Source organism: Pyrgilauda ruficollis, unplaced genomic scaffold, assembly GCF_017590135.1.
Source record: "Pyrgilauda ruficollis isolate IOZ18807 unplaced genomic scaffold, ASM1759013v1 scaffold51, whole genome shotgun sequence".
Lineage (NCBI taxonomy): Eukaryota > Metazoa > Chordata > Aves > Passeriformes > Passeridae > Pyrgilauda > Pyrgilauda ruficollis.
The window spans coordinates 3,973,043-3,998,293 of record NW_024526711.1 but is presented as its reverse complement, the minus strand read 5'-3'; the positions used below and the strand labels follow the sequence as shown (position 1 = coordinate 3,998,293).

The 25,251-nt window shown below is 38.3% G+C and overlaps 1 protein-coding gene across 4 annotated transcripts; it reads left to right on the top strand.

Moving 5' to 3' along the window:
• Positions 1–24,295, top strand: UBE2J1 (ubiquitin conjugating enzyme E2 J1). Of its 4 annotated transcripts, none has more exons than XM_041480374.1 (8): positions 1–250; positions 7,903–7,976; positions 9,643–9,774; positions 10,359–10,443; positions 11,845–11,950; positions 13,792–13,921; positions 17,640–17,771; positions 23,155–24,295. In XM_041480374.1, exons 1-8 carry the CDS (start codon positions 220–222, stop codon positions 23,425–23,427), a joined length of 963 nt encoding a protein of 320 aa, XP_041336308.1. In that variant the 5' UTR covers positions 1–219; the 3' UTR covers positions 23,428–24,295. The 4 variants fall into 4 exon arrangements, with proteins under 4 accessions (XP_041336308.1, XP_041336309.1, XP_041336310.1 ...); XM_041480375.1 differs by lacking the exon at positions 1–250 and adding an exon at positions 292–490; XM_041480376.1 differs by lacking the exon at positions 1–250 and adding an exon at positions 292–496.
• Positions 24,296–25,251: the final 956 nt, after the last annotated feature.

The following is a 25,251-nucleotide window of genomic DNA, read 5'->3' as shown; positions in this document are numbered from 1 at the left end:
GCACCGCGTCCCCGCGCGGCCGCTGTTCCGGGGCCGGGCCGGGGCGGTGCCGGCGCGGCAGGTGCCTCCCCCCGCGGTCACGGCGGGGCTGTCGCCGCCGCTGCCACGTCAGGGGAGTGTCCCGAGGCGAGGCGGGCTGGGCCGGGGCCGGCCTTCCTCCTCCGCGCCCTACCCCCGCCGCCGGAGCTGCCGCGGAGGGAGCGAGCGGTGCCCGCTGCCATGGAGGCCCGGTACAACCTCAAGAGCCCGGGTAGGCGGCGGCCGCGCCTTTACGCGCCTCGGGGCTGCCGCGGAGGGCTCGGGGGCCGGGGCCGGGGCCGCGGCGGGGAGGAGGGCCGGGGGCCGCGGCGGAGGCGGTGGGATCCCTGCGCCGGGGCGGTGGCGGCGGCGTTCAGGCGGAGGCCGGCCGGGTTCGGTTCGCCTTCGCAGTGCGATGGCGTTGATACCTTCCTCCGAGCTGTAATTCGGTTGAAAACACCGTGACCGCCAGGTCTGTGTACGTGTCTGTGTGCCCACCACCCATTTTGGTGGAAACGTACCTTTGAAGGTTTAGTCAGGTGGCCGAGCCCCGTTCCCCCGGGCATCGCCTGCTCTCTGAATAGGTGCGTGTGAGGGGACGGCTTGCCAGGGGTAACTTGGCCTGTGTGGCGTCAGTTTGTTTTGCAGAAGTATTGCTGTACAGGCTCTGTTTACTTGCGTGTCTGTGTTTGTTCGCATGTTTGCTTTGGCATGTTTGCATGTTAAAATTCATGCCTATAATTCCTGGGCTTTCATTTGAATCCTTGAAGTGAGAGAGATGCCTCACGAGACGTGGAGAAAACAGCACTAGAAGGGAAGGTTCTGGTTCCTGGGAAGCAGACAGTGGACAGGCCGTGTGTCCCCGCATGGCTGTGGTGGAGCAGCGGCCTGTGAGCGGCTGTGCCCCGGCTTCACCTCCCGGGAGCTGCTGGCACAGCCGGCGGCCTGACTGACACTGCCGGAGCAAAGCCTCCTCCGCAGCTTCTGAGGGCCGGGAGGGTTTGTGTGTAGGCTGCTGTCCTGCCCCTGCTTTCCCCTAACCAGGTGTTGAGAAATAGGCATTATCAGCTTCATGTTATTGTGGTGAATAGCAGCTTTATTTTTTAATCATAGCGTCCTGTTACCAGCATGAGAGGTGGGGAGAAACTGAATGTTGTGATGATTTGTACCTTACAAATGTCAGTGTCACGCTTGTTTACAAACATAGCTCATGCGGATGATGTGGCTATTGTTAAATTATGTCCCTTAGCCTCACACCCAAGTTGCATAACTGAAAGATAAGAAGGATCACTAAGCAAATTATGAACTTGTTGTAATTCAAAATATCAGGAGGCAATAATTTTTTTTTTTTTGGGAGATATGCAGGATGTGTGGCATATGTGAATTTACAAGGCCACACAAACATGCTCCCTGGTTGTGGTTCGCCACGTCATGGGAAACTGTGGTGGTGTGCTGTATGACAAGCACCTGGGATCTGGGTGGAGAAGACAAATATTTGTGGCTTAATTTAGAAATCTTCTTCCACTTTGTTGTTGCTTGTCTCTCCTATAATAAAGAGAAAACTACTTTTACTGGAATTGATTTTCAGCACCTGTTGGTGCTGAAAACCAGCTGGAACCAGCTGTTCCATAGCAAAATGAACTTCATGGGGCAAAGATAAATAATTCATACAATGGCTTAATATTCTTTCTCCAAATTAAACATGTTTGGTTACATATTAATTTATTAAACTACTTCTTTCCAAATAGATAGTAAAAGTTTGTAAATTATGTAAATAACTTTTTCTATAATGATTTAAAACATTGAGTTCAATAGTCAATATGTGCGAAGTCGTTCACTGAACAGATGGGCAAAAAGGTGTTGAATAAATATAAACAAATATTTTAAATAAATCGTTTCTTTAACAGTTGCACATTAAAATGAATTGACAGTAATTATGCATAGCTACTGCTTTTAGTCTGGCACTTTATTTGCTAACCAGGTAGATGAGCATATGCAATTACTTAATATTTCTGTGTATGTTTTACAAATTCCTATCTTGTTCCAGTTACCTGTGCACTTCAGTGGTGGTATCTCACTCTTGCCATTCGACTGAAGGTTAATGATGGAACTGTAGAATATTCTAATATTAAAGTAGTTTCAATTAATGTAAAGGCACTAAAATACATAAAAAGAAGTCCACTATGTTTTCTGTTTCAAGGGGTTGTGTCATCTGTGGACTGAAGGGATTACTTCGGTAACTGAGCCCTCTGGGGCTTAGAACAAGTATCTGTCCTGGTGCCTGTTGTTGCTTTGCCTTTAACAGAGGAAGAACCAAGCTGCTAACCTTTAGGTCAGCTTTAGGGATTTGGAACATGCTGTCTTGAGACTGAGTGGAAAAAGTAATCGTTTTGTACCTGTACAAGAGGCTTCTACTGTTGAAATCTGGTTTTAGACTTGAGCAAAATGCAAACAGTGACTTTTTCTGCTCAGTAGATTTTGAAAGGGGAAATCCTACTAACCCTTTTAGTATAAGTTGCTTTAATGTAATGTTGTAGATGAAAATACATTTTAAATAGGAAAATATTGTTAAAAGAAACATGTGCCTTTATTTATTTTTATTTTAAGCCAAATTCTGCTATAGAGTTGTGAAGGAGCTGAAGTTCATCTGTGGATAATACCTGGATCCCTCTTCTGTGAATGGGCTAGGCCACATGGATGAGTGGGGATCAGTTAGGTTCTCCATTGCTGTACTCTGTGTGCTCTCAAGCAGACCACAAAAGAACAATATTACTACACATCTTTGTCCTGCTGCTGATTGCTCCTAGGCAACATGTTCATCTTCTTCCTTATCCCTGTTTCTACAGCCAGTTAGTTCATCCCAGTGTATCTGAAATATGGTAGCTCTGCACAACACACAGCAGCTTGTTCCCCTGCACACCACGTCTCTGTCGATGAGAGGCAGCTCTGGCCCGTCTCGGTTTGCCACAGGTACAGCCTGTGGCCAGTGCATGTCTGGGATGGCCAAGCAGCTCCTGTCACTTACCCTCAGTGAGAGCAGGGAGCCATGGGGGCATTTGCCTGATGCTGTCTTCTCACGCTGCCTATGAACTTGAGTTTCTTTTTTATTTCTTCCCAAAAAGACCATTAATTTTGGAAGGGATGAAACTTCACACTCCACACTTTAGGTTTCTTTTTATCACTTCAATAAGGCAAAGCTTTGTAAGCTGTTGCTTCATATTTTTCTGTGTATTTTTGGCAGTTATAGAAGGGCAAACTATTTTCTGTCTTAGGATTTCAAAATGGATTAGTCAATGTGTATCAGCCTGCTACCACATGGCTGATAAACCTCTCCCATCAATATTAAAGCTCAGCTGACTAAAGTAGAGGCTTCATCCTCTTCATGCCTCAGGAACATCCATCCCTATCTTCTGAAATTTTTAAGACAGCTACTTGGAATAATCTCTTTACCTTTTTTTCCCCCCCAAGAGCCGTGACCCTTAGCCTGCTGTAAGATCAGACCCCAAATCTTGTAGTCACTGCTCTTGTAGCGACAGTGTCTCGCTTTTGTGTAGGCTGTGACCAGGTGTCTGAGTGGGTATTAGCAGAGACCCTTGAAGAATTATGAAGAACTACTTACAGTGCCTCACACAGAGCCCACACAGTCATGCTTTTTAGTTTTTTGGGTGGCAGAGTTTGTTTTGCTTTCAACAGACCACCTCATCGAGAATTTGATTTGTGAGGGTACTGGAGGCCTAGGGACAGCGCACGGAGGGAGGCATGGTATGCTGTCCTGCATTTGTTGCCCAGGGGCACTGCTTGGGGATCTTGAAAGCACAGGGAACATAACAATGCTGAGATTGTGATCCTCTTAGCTGTCATCTTAAATATGGTTGCTGTTTTTCCTACAAACTGTACTTCTTTCTCCACTGCATTTTTTGTACAAGTAAGTGATCCATGCCAAGCATGCGTCAGTTCTTTGTTAACTAAACAGAGCTAATAGGAAATAGCCAGTAGCTGTTGTGCTGTTTAGTACCTTCCATGTATGAAATAAGGATAGATTGTTTAAAAATAAAGTGTTGAACAGATGTTTAAAATTTATTCATTGTTTGATCTTAGCGTGTTCAACAAGCACTTTGGACTTTGTAAGTTTTACCTCCCTTTGTGTTGGCTGAGCAGTTGTTGTCAATTGCAACTACAAGAAGAGTACTGTACTTCCTGCTGCCCTGAGGGAAATGGAGACTAAAGGTTGGCTGTTTCTGAGGGTGAGAGGAAAGCAAGACAAGACTAATTTTTTCATTTTAAAATTTAAAAAAACTAATTTTAAAAACTAATAAAGTTTTTGTGCTTTTTTAATAGTTGTTAATACTTTATACAGGAGGCTTGTTGATCATGTGAAAGAATGTGCATGAGGCTGTGAAGATGTAAAGCAGCTATTCAGAAGGCTTATGGGTCTTGAGAAGGGATGTATCTGAGACCATGAAGATGGAAAACAGCTGGCCTGTGTCTTAGCAAATGGTGTTTACGTTTGTTTTGTAGCAGAAGTCAAAGGAACTGCCAGAGGAATGTCCTGGTCTTGGCTGGGATGGAGTTAATTTTTTTCCTAGTAGCTGGTTCAGTGCTGTGTTTTGAATTTATTTCTATTATTTTTAGTTCACAAATGATCACACATCATTCACAGGTTCTAAGCTGTCTAGGAGAATCACATCCACAAGGTGACACATAAGTCCTAGTGACACTGTGCAGGTTGCTGTGAACCTGTTAGAGTTACTGTATGTTTGGATTTAATTCTCTAGAGAGTACAGAAAAAAAAAATACCATTGAAAAAATACCATTTTCCATAGCAAGGAGCTACTGTGACTCTTTGTTTTAAATATGTTTTCTTACATGCGTCAGTGACCACATCACTTGAAATGTGATTTTTTTTTTTTTTACTTAAAATGTCAAAGTTCCTCAAGTGCTGTCATTTTATGAGAAATCCGAGGTACTTTACACAAACTTAATCCTGATGGGTTTTTTTAATCATGTGCAGTGGAACTACGTGAGAGTGTGATTCACTGTTATTTTTCCCCTTACAAGAAATTTAAACATTACCTTTAGTAAATGAGATTTTCTTTAAAATGCTGATGCAGTTTGGGTTCCCCGGTGCTTTGGGCTGCTGTGGGGACTGGTGATTCAGCAGGTGACGCTCTGCACTGTGACCTCTGAAGTCACTTGATGGTTACACCAGCTGTGGGTCAGGCACTCTTGGCTGAATGGTTGGGTATAGAGTGAAGGGGGGAAGAAAACAAAGCCAGCTGGATTTTAGAAGACCCTCCCAAAATGTCATCCATGACACATCCATGTAATTGAAGGGACTTGATGCTTGTCTCAAACTGTTTATGTGATTTCATTTTTTTACAATTTTTTCTATTATTGTTATGTAATATTTTTCCTAATTGTAGGTAGTAGCCTCATTAATAGAAAAACACATAACAAAGATGACTTGTGTTTTACTAATCACTTAAGTGGATTGAGTAGTTATAAAAGTTTCTCTGAGATGAAGGGTTTTATGGGAGTTTTACTTTCATTGGAAAACCTGTATTTAATAAGTCATTTGCATCCTTACTTGTGCTGTTTTGGTTAGCAGAGACATAGGGAAAAAGTTACTACTTCTTCTGTATTTCTTCTGAGTAGACCTCTAAATCTTGCTTAAAGTGAAAAAAATAATAATAGCAGCCATAAATAAAAAGATAGGAAACATTTGCCAAAGCAGTAAAAGCTGTCAGGTTGTTTTATTCTTCTTTTCCCAGCTTAGATAAGTCAACTTGAAAGATTGAGAGATCTCTAGCTTCATGCCAGCTATTCTGGATTCCATTATTTATCTGTTCATTATGTACTTTCTTTTTCAAACAGTGGAACTGAAATTTCAAACTGAAGTTTGAGAATTAATTTCAGAATGAAAAGGTTGCTGTACATTTGGGGAAGATACTGTCATTACTGTCATGCAGAACCACTTTTTTTTTTTTTTTTTTTTTTAAAGGAAAGACATAATGATTTACTAAGAAAACACGACCAATGTTCAAATCCTGTCATCCCTTTAAGCAGTTACACTGACGTTTACAAAGACTGATCACGTGCATTTTCTATGTCCAGAAGATTTCCGCAGCCACTTGGTACAGACTTGCCTTGTTGGGCACGTATCAAGTGTACTTGAATGTGACCTGCAGATATATTCAAAAGAAGCCGTTGTATGAACTGAAGTTTGAGGGTAGCTTGAAGTAAAGGATCATGAAAGTGGAATTTGACTGGACATGGTTTTTGGCAGAAATGAATCTATGAATCATATATGCATTTATTGTACAGATTTTGCTCGTTAATTGTTATTCCACCACCACTCAATCCTAAAGCAAGCTGGTGGCTTTAAACTTGATTCTTAGACTTTTAATATCCATATTTTGCTTTTTAGAAAATTTTGTTCAGTGTAACACAAGAGGCAGATTGTCAGGCAGAACTTCTGACCTGTAATATTCTGTCTTTCCTCCATAGAGCAGTAGAGAGCTCCCACACCTCCTGCTTGGTGGGAACTCTCCTGTCTAGTCCAGAAACCTAATTTCCTCAGGATTTAATTTTGATGAACATTGATAAAATGTTACTGGGTCTGTCTGTGAAAGTGTAGTTATTTTTCACGCTGATGGTTATGTCGCATTAAAAAATAACTTGATTATTTTGCCTCGAAAACCTGTCTTAGACAAATTCAGTGTCTTGACTTTTTTTTTTTTTTGTCTGAATTAGATACTCTTTGGCTTTACTGACAGTCTGCGATTCTTTATTTCAAATGGATCCAAACCATTCTGATTTTTCAGAATTGCCATTGCCAAATGTTTACTTAGTGACTCAGTATGACTTAAGTGGGTTGAAATACCATGACTTATTGCAGACAGACTTTGTGAATTCTGCTTGTTTCTTCCACTGCAGTTTTTGGTAGCCAGAGGAAAAACTGTTTCATGAGTACTGCAGCAGTGCTTAAAGAAGAAACAAATGTTGTGCTTTCTTCACTGGATCACACATTCTCAGAATGAACCTTTACCTCTCCAGGTTTTTTTTTGCAGCCTCTCACTTGGTATTTTTCAGCAATGTGGGAGGAGAAACACAAAATGGTTTGGTTGGCAGGGATCTTTAAAGGTCATCTAGTTCAGCTTCCCTGCCTCAGGCAGGAACACCTTCTGCTAGACCGCAGCTCAAAGCTCTGTCCAACTTGGCCTTCAATGTTTCCAGAGAAGAGGCCTTCACAGCTTCTCTGGGCAACTTGTTCCAGTGTCTCATTGCCCTCACTGCAGAGAATTCCTTCCATATGTCCAATTTAAAACCTACTCTCTTTGAGTTTAAAGCCATTCCCTCTTGTCTTGTCACTACAGGCTTTGGTAAAAAGTTACTTCTTTCTTATGAGCATCTTCTAGGTATTGAAAGGTCACATGAAAGTCTCCTCAGAGCCTTTTCTTCAGTAGTCGTGTAATTGCCATGGGAGGTGTCAGGATAAAGCTTTTCAGCAGTTGTTAGAGATGCACATGATGTCCTGTATTGTAAGATATTCAGGTTGTTAGCCTGAAACCCTGTTAATGATACGTATGTTTTTCCTCCTGTCTGGTACAATTACTAATATAAAACTACTTCAGTCTCAGTGTTCAGTGTTCAGAAATTTTGTGACCGTCCATGTATTTTTCATAACTTTACGCTTGTATAACCCATTTAAGGTTTATTCATCATAAGTAATTATATAGTGTCTTGAATTATGTAGCTGGAATCTGCTGGAGAAGATTAGTTAGCTGAAAGGAGTTCTTCAAGAAATGTTTTATGCATTTTTCTATGCAATGCATATTAAGTTATTTTCTTCATTTTCATGTCCTATGCTTTCTTTTTTTTCAGCTGTCAAGCGTTTGATGAAAGAGGCTGCAGAACTGAAGGATCCTACAGATCATTATCATGCACAGCCTTTGGAGGTTTGTTTCTCTGTATGTTTGCAAGAGCTTGTAATTAGGCCGTTTTATTCATATGTACTCTTAATTAATATATACTTCTCTAAAATGCATATATATTTTAAAGATAAATATTTAAATGATAGCAAACCGATTTTTTCCCCTATGATGGAAATCAGCAGCAGAATTTAATTTCAATGGTCTTGTAGTTCAGGGTATTGGTGAAAGTACTTAATAACAGTTTTGCATGGCACCTGAGTAGTTTTATAGCATGGGTATGTTTCCCAAGACTATGGAAATACTTAATATTTAAATCAAGCTTTTTGTACCCAAACCTGACATCTGGCTCAGTTCTTGAGGTGAAGCACTTAAACTAATGTGATCTCTAAGGATTGCTGTTTTGCATTTAATAAAACCTGTGAAAAACACAAATGTATGCAATTCTGGATGCATTGTAACAGAGAGGATTTCACTTAAGGAGTAGCTTCTTGTTTAAACACCTGGTTAAGTTTTTGGGCTGAGAGGGCAATGAAGTTCTAGTGGTTAGAAGCTTAAACAGAAATCCCTTCTGACTTCACTGGGTTAATTTTAAAAAGCAGTGTTCTGTGGTATTCACTTGGGAGGTTTGATTTTTAGCTGTTTGCAGAAATGCGTAACACACTTAACATGCTCACATAATAATGCATGTTCGTAGGTGCTATAAAATATTCCTTATTGTCTACTGGTTTTTATCTGTAGCTTGCTTCTCCTTCCTGTGGTAAATCGAGAGGTTTAATTCTTGCTGTTATTTGTAACCTACATGAAGATCTTATTTCTGGATTAGAACAGTGTCTCGCTAGGAAGAGAACAGTGGCAGATGAAAGGAAATGCTGGAAATCTTGACAGTTGCCTCGTAGACTTGAAAAACTGCAACTAAGTGGGCTGTCCCAGTGCTGTAGTACCAGTGTTTAGCATTAGCTGAGGGATCTCATTCACTGACAGCAAGCCTCATGTGGGCTTCTGTCCTAACAGTAGGAGTTGTTCTGCTTGTAAATATTTAGGAAGTTGTTGGCAGCACAAGTTCTGATACACAAATCCCAGCTCAAAACCCCAAAGAAATTATGTTTCAAAGAGAAGTTATTTATATGTCCAATGACAATAAAACTCTAGATTTCAAAGTTGTGCAGTAAGGCACAGTACCTGTTTCAAAATTGTTAGTGGAGGAGGGAGAATAGGGGCTCTCTGGGGTGTGAGTCAAATCCCCGTGTTGACTGGGGCACAGAAGGAGATTCGGGAAGGCTGTCATTAGTGTTCTTTCTTGGTGTAGGTCTCCCCTTGGTTCTCCAGAAATTTTTGTTCAATGAGGCAAAGATCTAAAGATTTTGGATCTTACTCTTGACTCAGTTTTCCATCTGTTGGGTAGTAAAACTCTTGTAATAATTTATACAGCTAGCATAAAGAATTTGGATAATGAATTAGAGGGTTTTGGTGAATTATTGCACAAGAAAATTACCAGAGGCCTACAATGCTTTATCCTTAGTGCTGCATTCTCTTAACTCTCTACTTGATTTTTGCTTCTTAATACTTCTGCCTGTGTACTGTTTCTTCAGCCTGTCCTTGTTCAAGAAAATGACATGAAGCTGTCTATTTCTGTGATGAACACTTTTTTTCCCCCCCTCCCCCCCTTCTCCCATTGATGGGGGCATTTTAGGATAATCTTTTTGAATGGCACTTCACTGTTAGAGGCCCTCCAGATTCAGATTTTGATGGAGGGATTTATCATGGGCGAATAGTGCTACCACCTGAATATCCCATGAAACCACCCAGCATTATTTTGCTGACGGTAAGTAAGCATGCTTACTAATTTTTCCTTTTTATTGTTACCAATTTTTCCATCAGTGGAGAGAGAGAGAGAGAGAGATTCTTGTCGTTTAACATGATGTTATTTTTGTAAGAAAGGTGGCACATATAGTATAATTGAAGATCCAAAGTCTTCCAGGATTATTTTGGTAATCGCTTAATTTTATGAAGCTTTATGCCTAATAAATGGGAAGTTCTTTCCTCCGGGAGCAGTCACATTGCTGATGTGATTGTCTAGCCTTCTGTTCTCCCCACTGGAGAGCGCTGGGCCCTCTTGGTTTCTGTTGAATACATTGCTCAGATGTAGGAAGGCAGACCTGTAGTTTGAGGCAAAGGCCTTCCTTTGTGCATAGTTTCGTAGAACGTTTTCTTCATGCATTAATAGACTCAGATGACACAGTTCTGTTTTCAGCAAGCTGAATGCCACTTCTGTCATGTTGGCAGTAGTATAATTGCCACATATTGTTTGTATATGGAATTCTTTTGTTCATTATTTTTATGACTTTTACAAAAACTCAAGAGTTAACTTCTGGCATGCTTTATTGTATCCTCCTTCTTCCTTTGAAGGCAAATGGCAGGTTTGAAGTGGGGAAGAAAATTTGTTTGAGCATCTCAGGGCATCATCCTGAAACATGGCAGCCTTCATGGAGTAGTAAGTAACAATTCCTTGATAAATGTTACCCCCATCAAACAGCTTGTTCTTTAAACTAAAAAAAAATCTCATGAAGAATGTTTATAGTGGAAGAGGAGACAAGATTTTGAGACTGTAAAATTATGGAAGAATTTGTCAATTGTAAGGTCATAAAAGAGTGAAATTTAATGATTTAGAAATCATACTAAGTAAATGCCAGGGCTGAGAAGCTGGGGAGTGATGGTAAGCTCTTCTGTACTTGGATATATAAACATTAAGAATTCTCAGACTACTTAGAATATTCTTTGTGTGTTTTGTTTAAAATTTTTCTTACGAAAATAAATCCTGTTACTTTACCCTGTTCTTTCATGATCACTAAGCCAGCTTGAATAATAACAGAAGTGAGTTTTCAATTCTAGTGATGTGGTTCTGAGCACTCAAGAGGAAGATAATGTGGCCTGAGTTCAGAATTACCTAATCTTCTCTTACCTTTATTTTTAAAAATACTGTTATTATAGCTGGCACAGTTCATCCAAGGCAATATGCTTATGTTCAAGTAATGTTTTGCTGAGTACAGTATATAAAATATTTCTATATCAGTTTCACTTTTAAAATATGTTAGTACAATTTTAGGAGTTTTCTAGCAGACCACTCTTCAACTTTTGTTAAGTCTCTAATGTTTTTTTAAAGAGTAGAAAATACTGTGTTTCTAAGTAGTTGTATATATGCTTTCTCTTTTCTGTGGTACTTATTTTGATGTGATATTTATTTACCAAATCTATTAGCAAAGTGGCTTGAATTCTTAAATTTCATTACTTCTGTAAAACAAGGTCCAGATGCAGATGTTGTCAAAAGAGATGCTTCAGATGACAATTCTGTTACAAGAAATTATTAATATTTTAAGTGAGCTCCTTCCCCTATTACGATAACATAAAAGGAACAAATTCTTCAATACTTTGCAAAAAATAAAAACTCTGAGCATGTGTGCACTAAATTGCAGAATTCATGTCTAATAGAAAACAGACACAAAAAAAAAATTCCTTGTGAACCTTCTTGTCTGTTTCCTCTCTCCCCGCTCCCCTTCTGCCCTCGACCACCTTTTTATATGTTAGTTCTGCTTTACCTTTTTTCATCATTTTTAAAGTCTGGAACACTCACCTTAATGCAACATTTTTGTGACAATTGATTTTTTTCTTTGGTGGCTGTTGGCCTTTACTTTGTTTACAACCTAATGTTAAAACAGAGTTAAGAAAGCCTTGCAGTGTACCAAAAAAAAAACCCCAAACCAGTGTTGCTTGTAGGAAATTCAGACTTGGCAGAATGAAATTTTGCAGTCAGAAATGCAACTTTTCCAAGTGTGGAATGAGATTGCATAACTGTTGTTTCTGCCACATTGTTTATATCTCTGTTTTCCCGTTTCAGTAAGAACAGCTTTACTAGCCATCATTGGATTTATGCCAACCAAAGGCGAAGGAGCAATAGGATCTCTAGATTACACACCAGAAGAAAGAAGAGCTCTTGCAAAGAAGTAAGTGTTAAGTTTGTTATTGTAGGTACATTTACATTCACTCACTTTTAGCGAAATGCTTTGAGTAGAAAATAAGCTATTTCAGTCTGTTATCTTCAGTCTTTATCTTACCTATTCCAAATAAAACAAATTTGATACCTTGTATGTGTAGGCACTTTTTCTCAGAATATTGTGCAAGCTTGCAACTTGCAGTCAAGCAAAATATTTTGAGAGCACTCCATTCCTTCCTGCATTGTGTGATCATATTAGAGGTTTGTCTGAAATTCAGACTTGGAGATACAGTACTAATTGCAGCATGGAGAGAAAGTGGATATGATGGAATTGATAGTAAGTGGGTGAGAAAACAAGCAAAATAATGATGCATAATTGTCTTTAAGTAATAATTAAATTAGTTCAAAATTCTGAAGCAACTTCTTCTAAATGATCTTTAGGAAGTTAACTTAAGATCAGGTTTGTGACTATGATGAATTGCTTAGCTTAGTGGACAAAGGGAAGGCAGTGGGTGTTGTTTATAGGGACTTCAGCAAGGCTTTTGGTGTTCTTTCCCTTATCCTCAGTCAAGAAATACAGCCTAGGTGGTTGGGGACAGTAAGGTAGATTAAGAACTGCCTGAGCTGCCTGGCTCAAAGGATTGTGATAAGCAACACAAAATCCAGCTGCAGGCTGGTCACTATTGGTGTATTCCTGGTGTCAGTACTGGGGCCAGTGCTATTCAGTGTCATTAGTGATCTGGATAATGGGACAGGGTGCACCCTCAGCAAGTTTGCTGGTGATACAAAGCTGGGAGGAGTGGCTGATACGCCAGAAAGTTGTACTGCCATCCAGAGAAACCTCAGTTGGTTGGAGGAATGTCAGAGAAAAGTCCTGCCCCTGGAGAGGAATGACATCAGCTGACCAGAAGGGAGCTTGGAAGGGAAGATTCTGGTGGTCACCATGCTGATCATGAGGCAGTAGGGTGCCCTTGCAGCAAAGAAGGCTGATGGTATTCTGGGGTGCATGAGGAGGAGCATTGCCAGCAGGTCAAGGGAAGTGATCCTACTTCAGTACTCAGCACTGGTGGGACATGAGCAGTGCTGGGTTCAGGTGGGGCTGTGACCGGGTCAGAGTACAAGAAAGATAAGGATGTCCGGGAGCGAATTCAGTGCAGTGCCACAAAGGTGAGTGAGGGGCTGGAACATGTTTCATCCATGGAGATAGTAAAAGAGCTGGGAGTGTTCAGCCTGGAGAAGAGAAGGTTCAGGGGATCATGTCCATGTGTACAATTATCTGAAAGGAAGTTGTAAAAAAAGTACAGCCAGGCTCTTTTCAGTAGCATTCAGTAACAGGAGTGAGTCATTGGGGTAGGTTGGTCTTGATACTGTGCTGCCAAGTCTCTGTGGTTCCTCACTGGCCTGGAGAGCCACTTGCTGTGTGCCCTGTAGAGAGATGATGTGGGAAGGTGATGTTCTCCAAGAAGCTGAAATTCCTGGATTGGAGGTGCAAGCTCCGGGTCCAGTATAACATTTGTAATAATAGTTAAATCTTTATAATTTATAGTTTTTATTTGCTGCAGATATAAGTATTTTAATTGTAAGAAATTATTAATAAAGTATAAATAATAGTGATATTTAAGTCAGTTGTTAATACTTTCCTAAATGACATGAGAGCATTTGTGTTAGTAATATAGATAATTCTCAACACATTTTTTCAAGATAGTATGATTTGAAGCAGGGGGAAGTACTTCTGAGCTACTGGCCTTGCCACCACTTGTCTTTCTGTGGATTGTTCTGCAAATAGTTTATTAAACAAGCACACAGGAACACTGAGAACGTGCTATTCTGAGCTATGTCTTTTGTGGGCAGGTCACAAGACTTCTGTTGTGAAATGTGTGGCACATCTATGAAGACAGCCCTCTTACCACTGACGTCTGGAAGCGTGTCAAGCCAGGCAGACAAGGAGGCTAAAGAACTTGCCAGACAAATTAGCTTCAAGGTAAAGTCACTGTTAAAACTTCTATCTCTCTTGTATAGAATTAGAAAAGAAAATAGTGAGGATAAACTTGTAAATCACAGAAACATTCATCATTTCAGAAAACCTTCATCAATTGCTATGTGGAAACCTGTTTTCTCAGTATAGTCTGAAAGAGAAAATAAGAATGGATCTCTTGAAATTTGCCAGTTAATAAGTTGTGCATCTCAAGCATTGATGTACTAGTTTTAATTTTAATGGTGACCACTGTGGAAAAAACTGCCTATGTTGCTTTTAGTTCCACATTTTCTGACACTAATAACTTGATTAAATTCTCCAGAATTAGTTTTATCATAAAAGTGTGATGAAACTTTGGGCAAAGCTAACCTAAATTTTTTACCTTTGTAGTTTTTTTTTCCTTTTGGCTTATGGAAGGAATAAAACATATTACTACTGAAAAATGGTTGCAAATTCTTTTGAACTACTCTGCTACTATCTGAAGATACTGAAAGTTGAACTCTGGTGTGGAAGTTGCTGTGACCGAAAAATGTGTTCTCTAGCATGTGTTTCAGTGAAAGCAAGGTTTGTTTAGACAAATACATTCCTTAGAGAATTGCATGTCTTGCATGCACAGTGTTGTTTTTCACTGGGTTTTCCACTAAACTCTTAAATCAGCCACTAAGGAAGACTACTGTGTATGAGAGCAGGGAACTACAGTTACATTATGACAATGTGGCGTTAGTACAGAACGCATCCTCACCAAGGTCAGGGCTGCCAGTATGTCCCCTTTTATATCCCATGTTCTTCTAATAGTGTCCTTAAGGCTACTTTTTACTTTTTTTGTGTGTGCCAGGAAAGTAAAGATTGTCTTCTCAGCATTCCTGCCAGTTTTGCAGGACGTGCATATTCCTGTGCCATAACACTTACCAAAAAAAAAAAAATCTCCAAATATTTTACACAGATGAGAAAAACAGAGGCAGAGTTTTAAAGCTGAGCTACTTGGAGGAACAATGGATTGCCTTTTCTTGGCTTTTTTACAGTATATAAGGATTTAAATTTGTAGGGTTGATTTTTACTTAAGAACTGCTAAACTTCAAAGAAATTATAGAAATATCAGAGTTTTTGTTTGGAGTTTTCTTTTGTTAGAAAGAACTCATAACTTACATTTCATACCTTTTTCAATTTTAAAATTGAAGGCTTAGAGATAACAGTCTTTAAAGAATACAGGTGCTTTTAATGTATCTATATGCTTACCACCACCTCCTAAGAAGCAGCACTTGTCAGGAAAAAAAATGAACAAAAGCTTTAGGTTTCTACAGCCTTTTACAATCCATTGTGGTGGGTTTTTTTTTGGTTTTTTTTTTTTTTTTTTTTTTTATAAGGTAAATCAGTTCTGTCCTCTGGTTGCACCTTTCTTCTCTTCTCAAATCAAATTTTAGGGGTTGGGGTTTTTTAAGTTTCCTGCTTCTCTGCCTTGCTTGACTTTCTTGTCTGTTTGTTGTTAGGCAGAGGTGTTCAATGGATGTGTTTGTAATAAACTAATAGTATGAATTACTAGCAGAAAATAAAGACGTTTTTAATAATATGGATAAATTTCATGTCAATTTACGGGATACAATTTAACATCAGATTGCTGATTGAATGTGTAGTTTGAGAGAGTCTCTACTAGCAAACATACTAGCTTCATCCTTAAATAAGAGGTGTCCTAACTATGTGTAGATGATCCCATGGTTACTGTGTTTCTTACCAGCTTTAAACACAATGGTAACTTTTTAAAAAGTGGTATTGAGATAGGAGTATGAAATTCAGGAGGGGGAAAAAACCCCAACTCTTCTTTTCATTACGGTTTTCCTACTTCTGTGAGCATCCACTTTTGTTCCTGTCTGTTTAATAGTAAATTATATTTTGTATCAGTTTTATATTGGCTTCCAAATAGTTTTCTGCATTTTAGGTGTTACATAACAGAAAATCCCTTAAAAAAGGAAAAAGAAAAAGAAATTAGTAATAACATATCTATCACTGTAAAACAGTATGGTTTACCTTCATGTTGCCATCACAAGGCATATTTTGCAGTAAAATTCATTCTCTGCTCAGCCTCATACTATGTTTAAATATGTTGGTCATCTTCTAAAAGTTAGTCTGACTTCAGTCTAGATACTAGACTTAGTACTTTTATAAACTAAAGTAAATCAAATGCACTTTTGGTAGTGCTTTGTAGAGATTAACAGTAAAGATGAAATAAGCTCATCTTGAAAGAATCAAGAGTATGAAAATCTGTACTCACAGGTTCTGGGGGACTTACGATTGGATATAGGAAAGAAAGATTCACCCCACGTGTTGTCAGTTGCTGGAGCAGACTACCCAGAGAGACTCTGGAACCCCCAGCTTTGGAGATGCTCAAAACTTGTCTGGACATGAATCTGGAGAGAGTTGGACCAGGAACATCTAGAGTTCCATTCCAGTCTAAATGTTTCATAATTCTGTGTTGCTTTATTGATGATTCTTATTTGAATCATAACTTTTCCTGTCTAATATTACAGTTCATAATAGTCAAGTGCAAAGAGAAAGCAGTGTTCTTAGCAGATTCTAAGTGTTTAAATGTTAAATCCATCTCCAGATTGTTTTGGTGACATATTTTTTGGACTCTCTTGAGGTAATACATATAAAGAAACAGAGAACTTAATTTCCTCACACTAAATAGTATCATTAAAGACTATTATACTGTGATCTTATCAGTTTGTTATCATCGTAACTGGTTGTTTTCTAATACACTGTTTGTATTTCTTGCTACTACTACCACCACTACCTATGTCTGCATTTGAAGACAGTCACTAGATTTGAAGTTGTCGTCTTTGTAATAAGTTGTGATCTAGACACATGACTTGGGAGGTGACTTGCTTACTGATAAAAATTGATCTGGTCACAACTTCTTTTTTTTTGATGTGTAAATTTTAGAAGTATTTCAATTCAGCACTATGATGGTATGTCTTTCCATTCTCAAGAGATTACTGCTGGCATATATACTGGGGTTTGTGTTCTTCCACGTGTCCCTACTGATCTCTTGTCTCAGATTTCCTAAGCGTGAAACCTAAATTCTGGGAAATAACGTGTAGTAGACATTTTGTAAATGTGTATGAAAGCAGTATTACAAGACTTGAATTTTTTCTTTTAATCTGTGCTGAAATTTAAATACTGGACACTGGTATGCATATACTACCCAGTGTAGTGGTATGCATATATGCCCACTCTGTCTCTGAGGCAACTTTGGTACTTTGAAACCAGTATAGCCAGATTACACTGGCACTCACAAGAGGCTCCTTGGTCCTGTAGGGGAACAGGCTGTGCTGTTTCACTTGTATCAGCAGTAAGCCAGCATTGTCTTAAGGACACGCGAAACAAAAGTTTTAAAAATTGTGTTATTCTGGCATAATGTCCTGCATCTTCTAAATAATTTAATTTTTTGCTCTCTACATCTGTGCCTTTTTTGAACGTTATATTTGTTGTGTGCAAACAAAATTGGTTTTTAAACCATTGTTTGCAGATTTGCAGTCTTATTTTTAAATAATGAAAATTTCTTAAACTTGTTGCTGTGTCACTGAAATGCATTTCACTGGCACACCTGGTGATTACATTTTGGTAAGCCTCATATTCTCTACAATGAAATACACGTTCCAAAATAAGCCAAATAGTTTTGGAGCAATTTTGATCTTGTCTGTGAAGTGTACATGTGTGCTTCTTGTAGGCAGAGGTCAATTCATCCAGGAGATCTGATGCTGGGCCCTCAAACACATCAGGAGTGAACCAGTCTGCTGCTTCACGTGAGCCCCAGCAGGATGGTGCAGCTAGAGCCTTCCCAGATCCAACAAGTGCAACGGTATGGTCCATCTTTGAGCTTTATTGGGCATCATCTGAATATGAAATTGGCCCTCTTAAGCTGATGGGAGTACTGATTAAGTATGTAGTTCACATATTTATGCTGGAACTCCTGCACACTTTTATATAAAATCTGTTAGTAAATAGTATGCTGAATCATTTTTAGAAATAGCAACCTCTGCTTTCGCTTTCTTCTCTTAAAACAAGAAATAATGTTCTTTTAGCAGTTGTTCTTCCCAGTGTTTCCTTTAATTACATTAAGTGTTCATTAAAACTTTATGGTGTCTGAAGCATTTTACTATCTGCATAATGTTTTTTCTACAGAATTCTTAGCCACATGCAAAAAATGATTCAGTGCTAACCTTTAGCTTTTAAATATTAATCAATACTATCTTCTTGGGTTTTATAACCTCTTAAGTAAGTCTAAAATATTCTTACCATTTGAAATATGACATTTATATTTTAATACTGCTAGGTGTAGGGCTTACATAAAGGTTTCAGAAGTGACTGAGGTCTGGTGGAGGGCCAAGGCAGCTGCTGTTACAACTGTTGCAAATGCAATCTAAATTCACTGATAAATTGCAGGCAAATCCCAGCTAAGCTGCCTTTTTTAGAGAGGATGGGGCTACAGATTGGTTAAAAATCCTACGACATGTCCAATAACATCTGTTGTGTGTTTGCAACATGTTTTCAAGCTATGTAGAAATATAAACATGCTAATAGCAAACTTTTTCCCCCCACAATAAGGATTCTTCCAGATTGTTCAGGATTTAATAAACCATTTTATTATATTCTTCTTATTACAAATCCTGGCTAATATAGTAGAAAGATCTGACACACCAAGGCATTGCTGGCATTTTCTTAGGGAGAGAGACTTTTTAAAAATTAATCACATTTTTAAGAAAACTAGTTTTATCAATTATACTGATTTGATCATTAATGATTAATTTAATTTTCAGAAGTTCAGTCCTCTGGGAAATGAGACCTTTAAACATATAAATGTATGTAAAAATATTCATATATGTGATTAACTGTAAATGATAAGTGGGTTCCTGTTTTAGGAAATGGAACTAATATTCAGGATTGTTAGTTTTCATTTGAACCAAGACCTGTGTTTCTGAGCTGTCACGTTTTGAGTGTTAGGAATTATCTGGAGCCATTCAGTAGTGGAAAATAGCCACATAGTGGAAGAAGGAAATGTATAACAGGAAAGACTGTTTTAAGGAATTTGAGCTTGCTATTTTTATGTTCTTATTCATGTGAAAGGTAATAGAAGTCTTTTCAAAGTAGAGCACTCTGGGCCTTGATCTGCTTAGAGGTGTGAAAGAATACTCATGCAAACCTCAGGTCTTTTCTACTCACCTGGGTTTCTTGCATGTGTAAAATCCGTTTAATTGAGTTCTTGTTGTGTAAAGACCTAATTCTGCCTTATTAAGTTGTGTTAGATGTGGGCAACACCAAAACATATTATTCTCTCTGTGGATAAAATGTTTGCCACTTACTCTACAAATGTGTACTTGATTAAAACCTATTCCAGAAAATTTGCCGGGTTTACTCTCTTTGCGGGCCAGTGCTGAATTCTTGTATTAACTTGTGTAATTCCTTCTGATATAGTAGATTAATATGTCTCACTCTGAAGCCATGGAACCTTTTGTCTTTCTAGACAATAGAGAGGTGAATACTAAAAGTAATCATGCAGAAAAAATGGAGTGTTACCTTTCTTCTGCTCCTAGAACAGTTGTAACCAGTATTCATGAAAGACACAATGGGTAAATAGGTGCTAAGGAAAGGGTCACCTCTAGGTGAAGGTGAAGAAATCTGTAGACTGTTTAACTGTGGGTCTGCTTCATGGTTGAGTTTGTTCTTTCCAGCAACAGTTGTCTGTTCCACGATTTTTTTACCTTTAAGTTTCTTGAAAGACCAGAGATTTTTGAAATGTGTTAATGCCAAGATATTTGTGAACACAGCAATGTCCTTTCTGGGACAGGGCTAACTTAATTCTTGTGTGAATAGCACTCTGAAATGGGTCTCTGGCATAGCATCACTTTGTGTCCATTTCTTTGTTTCACACAGGGCCTTATTCCTGAAGAGAGAATTTTTCATTCCATCAGAAAAAGAGATATTTTTAATTAGCTCTCCCTTCTGTCGTCTTTCACCTAGGGAAAGGACTATAGCGTCACTGACTAAAGAAGTACCAAGTCTTACAGTATTTCCATTAAGCGTACCTTTTTCAGGTTTCAAAACTCAGTTTGAAACTGTTTGTTTATGTTTCAGCTGTCATTGTGTTACTCAGTACTTCAGTCTTACAGATTCTTGCCCTTTGATTTGTTTCAATAAAAACCAGACATTTTTCATATTAGCCATTAAGCCAAACTGTGTTAAACTGTGTTTAACACTGTCTGTGTTAAACTTTGATGTTTCTTCAGTTGGAAGTTGTACAGACAAACAAGTATTTCACCTATCCTGATTTCTGCATCTCTCCCCAGACTATTAATATAAGTGAGAGAGGCTTTAGTAACCCGGAGGATTTATATGGTTCTGAGTTCCTGAGTTTGCTGTATTTGTAAAACATCCCTTCTAGGATGATTAAATATCCTTCTAGTATTCTGATAATTTTTTTTTTAATGGCCTGGAGATATAAAGGATGAAATGAATTCTACCATTTTTCAGTAGACTGAACATGATATAAATTTCCTTACTTTAATTTTTTTAGATGGTACAAGTTTTTGTTAGTTCTATTATATTTTACTGAAATAGCTTATTCATCAAATAATTGTTCAGATGTCCTTGGAGCAAAGTTTTCTGTCAGTCCTAACAGTTTCAGAAGCTTCAGAAATAATGTGACATGTAGTAATATAAGTAGTATGTAATAATCTGACATGTGTGTATTAAATGTCTGTAAAGATCATATGCTCAAGGTGGCTATAATGTAACTATTACTGAATATTTCTATTTTTAGTCTGTTACGCCCTCATACACATTTCCAGTATGGTTTGGCAGAAACCATTATTTGGCAGAAACAATAGAAATTGTGTCATGTGAGGTGTTGCATTAGTCTAAAAATCTTGTAATGTTTGCTTAGGAAGAGTTTAAAGACTTGCCATTAAGTTGAAGACAAGATGATTGTGATTTTTTTTTTCTAAATAGTGCAGCCCATCTGCCATTTTTGGGATTCTTAACAATTAAGTCCTCAAACAAATAAAAAAGAAATCTATCTATCTGTCTAACTATCTATATCTGCCTATCTATCTATCTTATCTATCTATCATCTCTATTATTTAAGATACTGTAGCACCTGGACCCGAATTTATATCGGATCATGAATACTCTTTTCTTAGCTTTCTTCTGCGTGTCTGGTATTAGCTAGCCATTGATTATGTTGGGAATCCCAAGGTGGTGCATTAGCTAAGCTTTGGGTGAAGCCTTTGGTGTGCTGCTGGCCCAATCCATCTATAATTTCCTCAGAAAAATAACTTAAAGCCTTGAAATTTTCAGTGCGATTTCTCTTAAATCACAGCTCTGTTCATGTCAGTGTATGGCAGTTTGTTCTGTTCAGAACAGGGTCTTTCTGTTTTATTTTTAAATTTAAGTTTTGCAGTATTGAGAAGATGTGTATGACAGCCAGTGCTAGTTACTTTTGTTAGTAAGATGAAGGATTAGGAATATTTCTAAACTTCTTTATATCTTTAAAAACTGTTTGAAGAAGAAAACCATTGCTCACTGAATTGGTAGTTCTTCTGTCCTGAATTCACTTCTCTCCCTCTCACCTTTTGGATGATGGGAATGTAGATGAATCTAGGAACTTCATTATTCAAAGACTTGGCTTCCCCAAATCTTTATTTTCCTTGGCATGAGGAGCTTTCAAGTGAGAAGCAGAATTACTTTCTTCTGCAGTGCACTGGAAATCACGACAGGTTGCTTGTGGTGTTCTTGGCTGTCTCTGCTGATAAAATGTCTTTTAAACACATTTTTCTTTGAAGCTACCCAAGTTGCTTTGCTTATTTAGGCAAGACGCCTGTGTAAACAGGCAAGTTGGCAAATGTGGTGAGTAATTCCTTGCCAGTGATAAATAGTGGGAAATACTCATGATGGGGAGGTAGGAATGGAAGGCCTCTTCCCATGGTGAGACAAATCGCCAACTAGGTGGAAATTTTGAGTTCTTTGTCCACACGCAGAAGAGTCACAAGACCAAGTGCTATCCACTGTCTTGTGGATTGTCAAACCTGATAGGCAGTTGAGGGTATTCCCTATTCGGTCACATGGAAAGGTTATCTTTTATGGGTATAGTTGATGGCTGAAGTGGTGCTTAAGGTTATGGATATTGTGTCCATTAAAAGGCTTTGGAAAAATATCTAAAATGTCCAGAATTCTAGTTTTACCTGCTGTACTGATAATCTTTTAGAAGGAAAGGGGGAGGAAGTTAACTCTGGAAAATAGCTATAAATTTGTTTAAGTAGGAATACCAGAAAACCTTGTTTTCTGAGGACTGAAAATGAGACTTAAAAATTTTTAAAACCTGCAGTTTTTTCTCAGAGCTTCTTTTCTTTTTTTTTAAACACTTCTAAACTGAACCTGGTCAAAACACTTATTTCTAATGACTGTGCTCTATCACTATTTTTAGTATTAAATGTTGTAAGTTTGACCTTTTTAGTATTGCAAGCAGGATTAGTTTGGTGGGAGATCAGATGTCATATTTTCTAGTTCATAAGATTGAAACTTGTTTTCTTCAGCATAAAATTCTCATGAGCAGAACATCATTTGCCAAAGTGTGTTTTTTAGTACTTGTAATGTCAGACCGAGTTTGACCAGTAGAGGGCAATAGGCAAGTGCCTGCACACGTGCTGTGCTCAGAACTCCTGCTGGGATCAGGTGGTTTGTGGCTAGGATTTTTGTTTTGTTTTTTTCGATGGTGGTGTGGTGATGAGAACAGACTTCTGGATCCAGCTGTCCACAGGAAGCACTGCAGCATTGCTTAATTACAGTTCTTGGACTTTTCTCCATCCTTCTTTTGGCTTCCCCATCTTGTTTCCCCTTCAGTACAGGTGACATTGCAAATCCTCAGAGATATAACTATCCAGAGGATTTCTTGAGCAGCAAAGAGTTAAAACAAATCCTAGACAAAGATATTTGAAATCTCTAACACAACCACCGTTTGGCAGACTTCCTTCAGCCTTCTCTTGTCTATAAAACTGCTGATTTTCAACTTGCAGTATACTTCTGCTCAGGATAGTGTATGGACAAAAAAAGCCAGCTATAACAATCCTGTAATTATTAGTGACATGCATTAACAGTTATCTGAAGAGCACATTTGAGTCCTTATGATTTTATCTCTTGCTAATCTTATGTGCTGCATTGTCTGACAGCTCTCAACCTTTCTCTTTTAGTCTGAAGCTCAGCACAGCAGTGCAGTGGCTGGCCAGGAGCATGCTCCAGCTGTGTCCAGCACCACCACCTCGTTGAGTCCTCGGCAGCGCCGTGCGCAGCAGCAGAGCCAGCGACGGGCCCCAGCTTCAGCCGACTTCAACCGGGCACAGCAGCCCAGAGCCAACACCAACCACACGGGCTCTACCGTGCTCATTGTCCTGCTGACCTTTGCGCTGGCAGCTCTCATATTCCGTAGAATATGTTTGGCTAACGAGTATGTGTTTGAGTTATAAGGTTGTTTGTCCTAACAGCAGTGACTTGAGTGCTTCACTGAACGTTCTGTATTGGCTATGACATGAGAACTGTTTACAAAGGTTACTTTTTGTATTTACGCTTAAATCCTTATGAACGTTAATGTACCTACAGATACATTACTTGTAGGAAAAGCAAAGCTGGACCTGTAAGCTATGAGTTTTAATTGAGCGCCCACTAGATACCTGGAGAAACAGTGCAGTGGAATAGTAACATTAAGGCATGTGGGATGGGACTAAATTTGAATAATTTATGAACTAGTAAAAGACGATTTTTAAAAAATGGTTGATTCAGTTTTTTATGAGGCATAAATGCTCATATAAGTAGCCCATCTAAGTTAGTATAAGATTTGACATTGAAGAGGGGATTATAAAATGAAACACTGCTATGTGTTTGTGTCTGGTGAACTCCTAATTTAGAGGGAATACAGTTTTGTGACCACTTTTATTTGCCATGACACATTTCCAGAGGAGAAACACATACAAATTGTTTGTGATGCTGCTTTGTGTGTGTGGAAGGGAGAAAGGATTGTGAGAGAAAAGTAGGTGCCAGAAAACAACTTGCATTATTTTGACTTTTATTTTTTGGAAGAAGGCTTGGGTAGTCTTTTGAAAGATTTGAATGTCCTCTTCTTAAACTGTATATCTTGTTTTTAAAATTTGAAAATTATGCAAAACATGTCTATTCTTGCAATAGTTATAAATATGTAATATAATTATTTACCCAGAGCTGTTGTCTTTTAATTATACCAGAAATATACATAATGTGTTGAACTGAATGTTTCGTATGTGGTTTTATTTACTGAAGAAAATTTAAACCTTATTATAATTAAATTCTGATATATATGAACATGCTTAACAGAAGTATTTATTACAATCCTGCTAGTAATAAAGTTTCAAGCCAGTCTTTGGATATGTTTCAAGTCTCACACAGCAGTTTGTTTCTTGCTTGTCTGAGGGTTTTTTTGTTTGGTTGGGTTTTTGTAAAGGGGTTTCTTTTGGTTGGTTGGTTGCGTTTTTTCTTTTGATTTTTTTTTTTTGGGGGCGGGGGTTTAATGTGTTCTCTCTTTTTTTTTTTTTAAACCTAAAATCAGTATTTTGTACCCAGAGATCTACTTATTATATGTCCCTGGTAATATTCATGAATACTGTGAAAAGGCATATACAAGCAGTAGATTGCAGTTGTTAGGGTTTTGAGAAGTTTTGTCTTTGAATATGTAAATACTGAAGTAGAAGAAGTGGGATAATTTCCCTCTTGTATTATTGTTCAAATTACTGTTCAGCATGTTTATTTCAAACACAAGGAAGTTTAGCTAGCTTTCATTTTGTTGCTGTCAAACATAATAGCACTGACTTAAGGAGATTCTCATCCTGTTTTTCAGCAAGTATTTATCAAGCTAATCCTAAATCCTAAATTTTATCAGCTATAGTATATATTACGGTATTGCAACATTAAAGTAGCTATAACAACTTCTAAAATAAGGAAAACCCATTTTGTGTCTAAGGGAGATGTGTAAATTTAGAAAACCCTCAAAATCTGAGTATTTCTCTATATTGTTAACCTTGTTTGCAGGTATAATGGAAAACAGGTGAAAAAATAGCTTTCGTAAGAAGTTCAGACAAAAAAAAGTATGTATTTGTTCAGCAGTTAGACTTTCTGCTGCAGACCAATTTGATGTCAATACATTAATTAACATATTTTACCTAATTTGTCTTATTTCATTAGCAATTAAATAAAAACAAGCAAAAACCAATACACAAATGCCCCCCCAAAAACCCACACCAAAAGGCTAAAAACCTGCTCAG

Bases quoted from the DNA above. Each gene is read 5' to 3' on its own strand.
- UBE2J1 (XM_041480374.1), top strand. From the start codon at position 220: ATGGAGGCCCGGTACAACCTCAAGAGCCCGG. The intron at 251-7,902 runs GTAGGCGGCGGC...CTTTTTTTTCAG, and splicing joins GTACAACCTCAAGAGCCCGG to CTGTCAAGCGTTTGATGAAA. The intron at 9,775-10,358 runs GTAAGTAAGCAT...CTTCCTTTGAAG, and splicing joins CCAGCATTATTTTGCTGACG to GCAAATGGCAGGTTTGAAGT.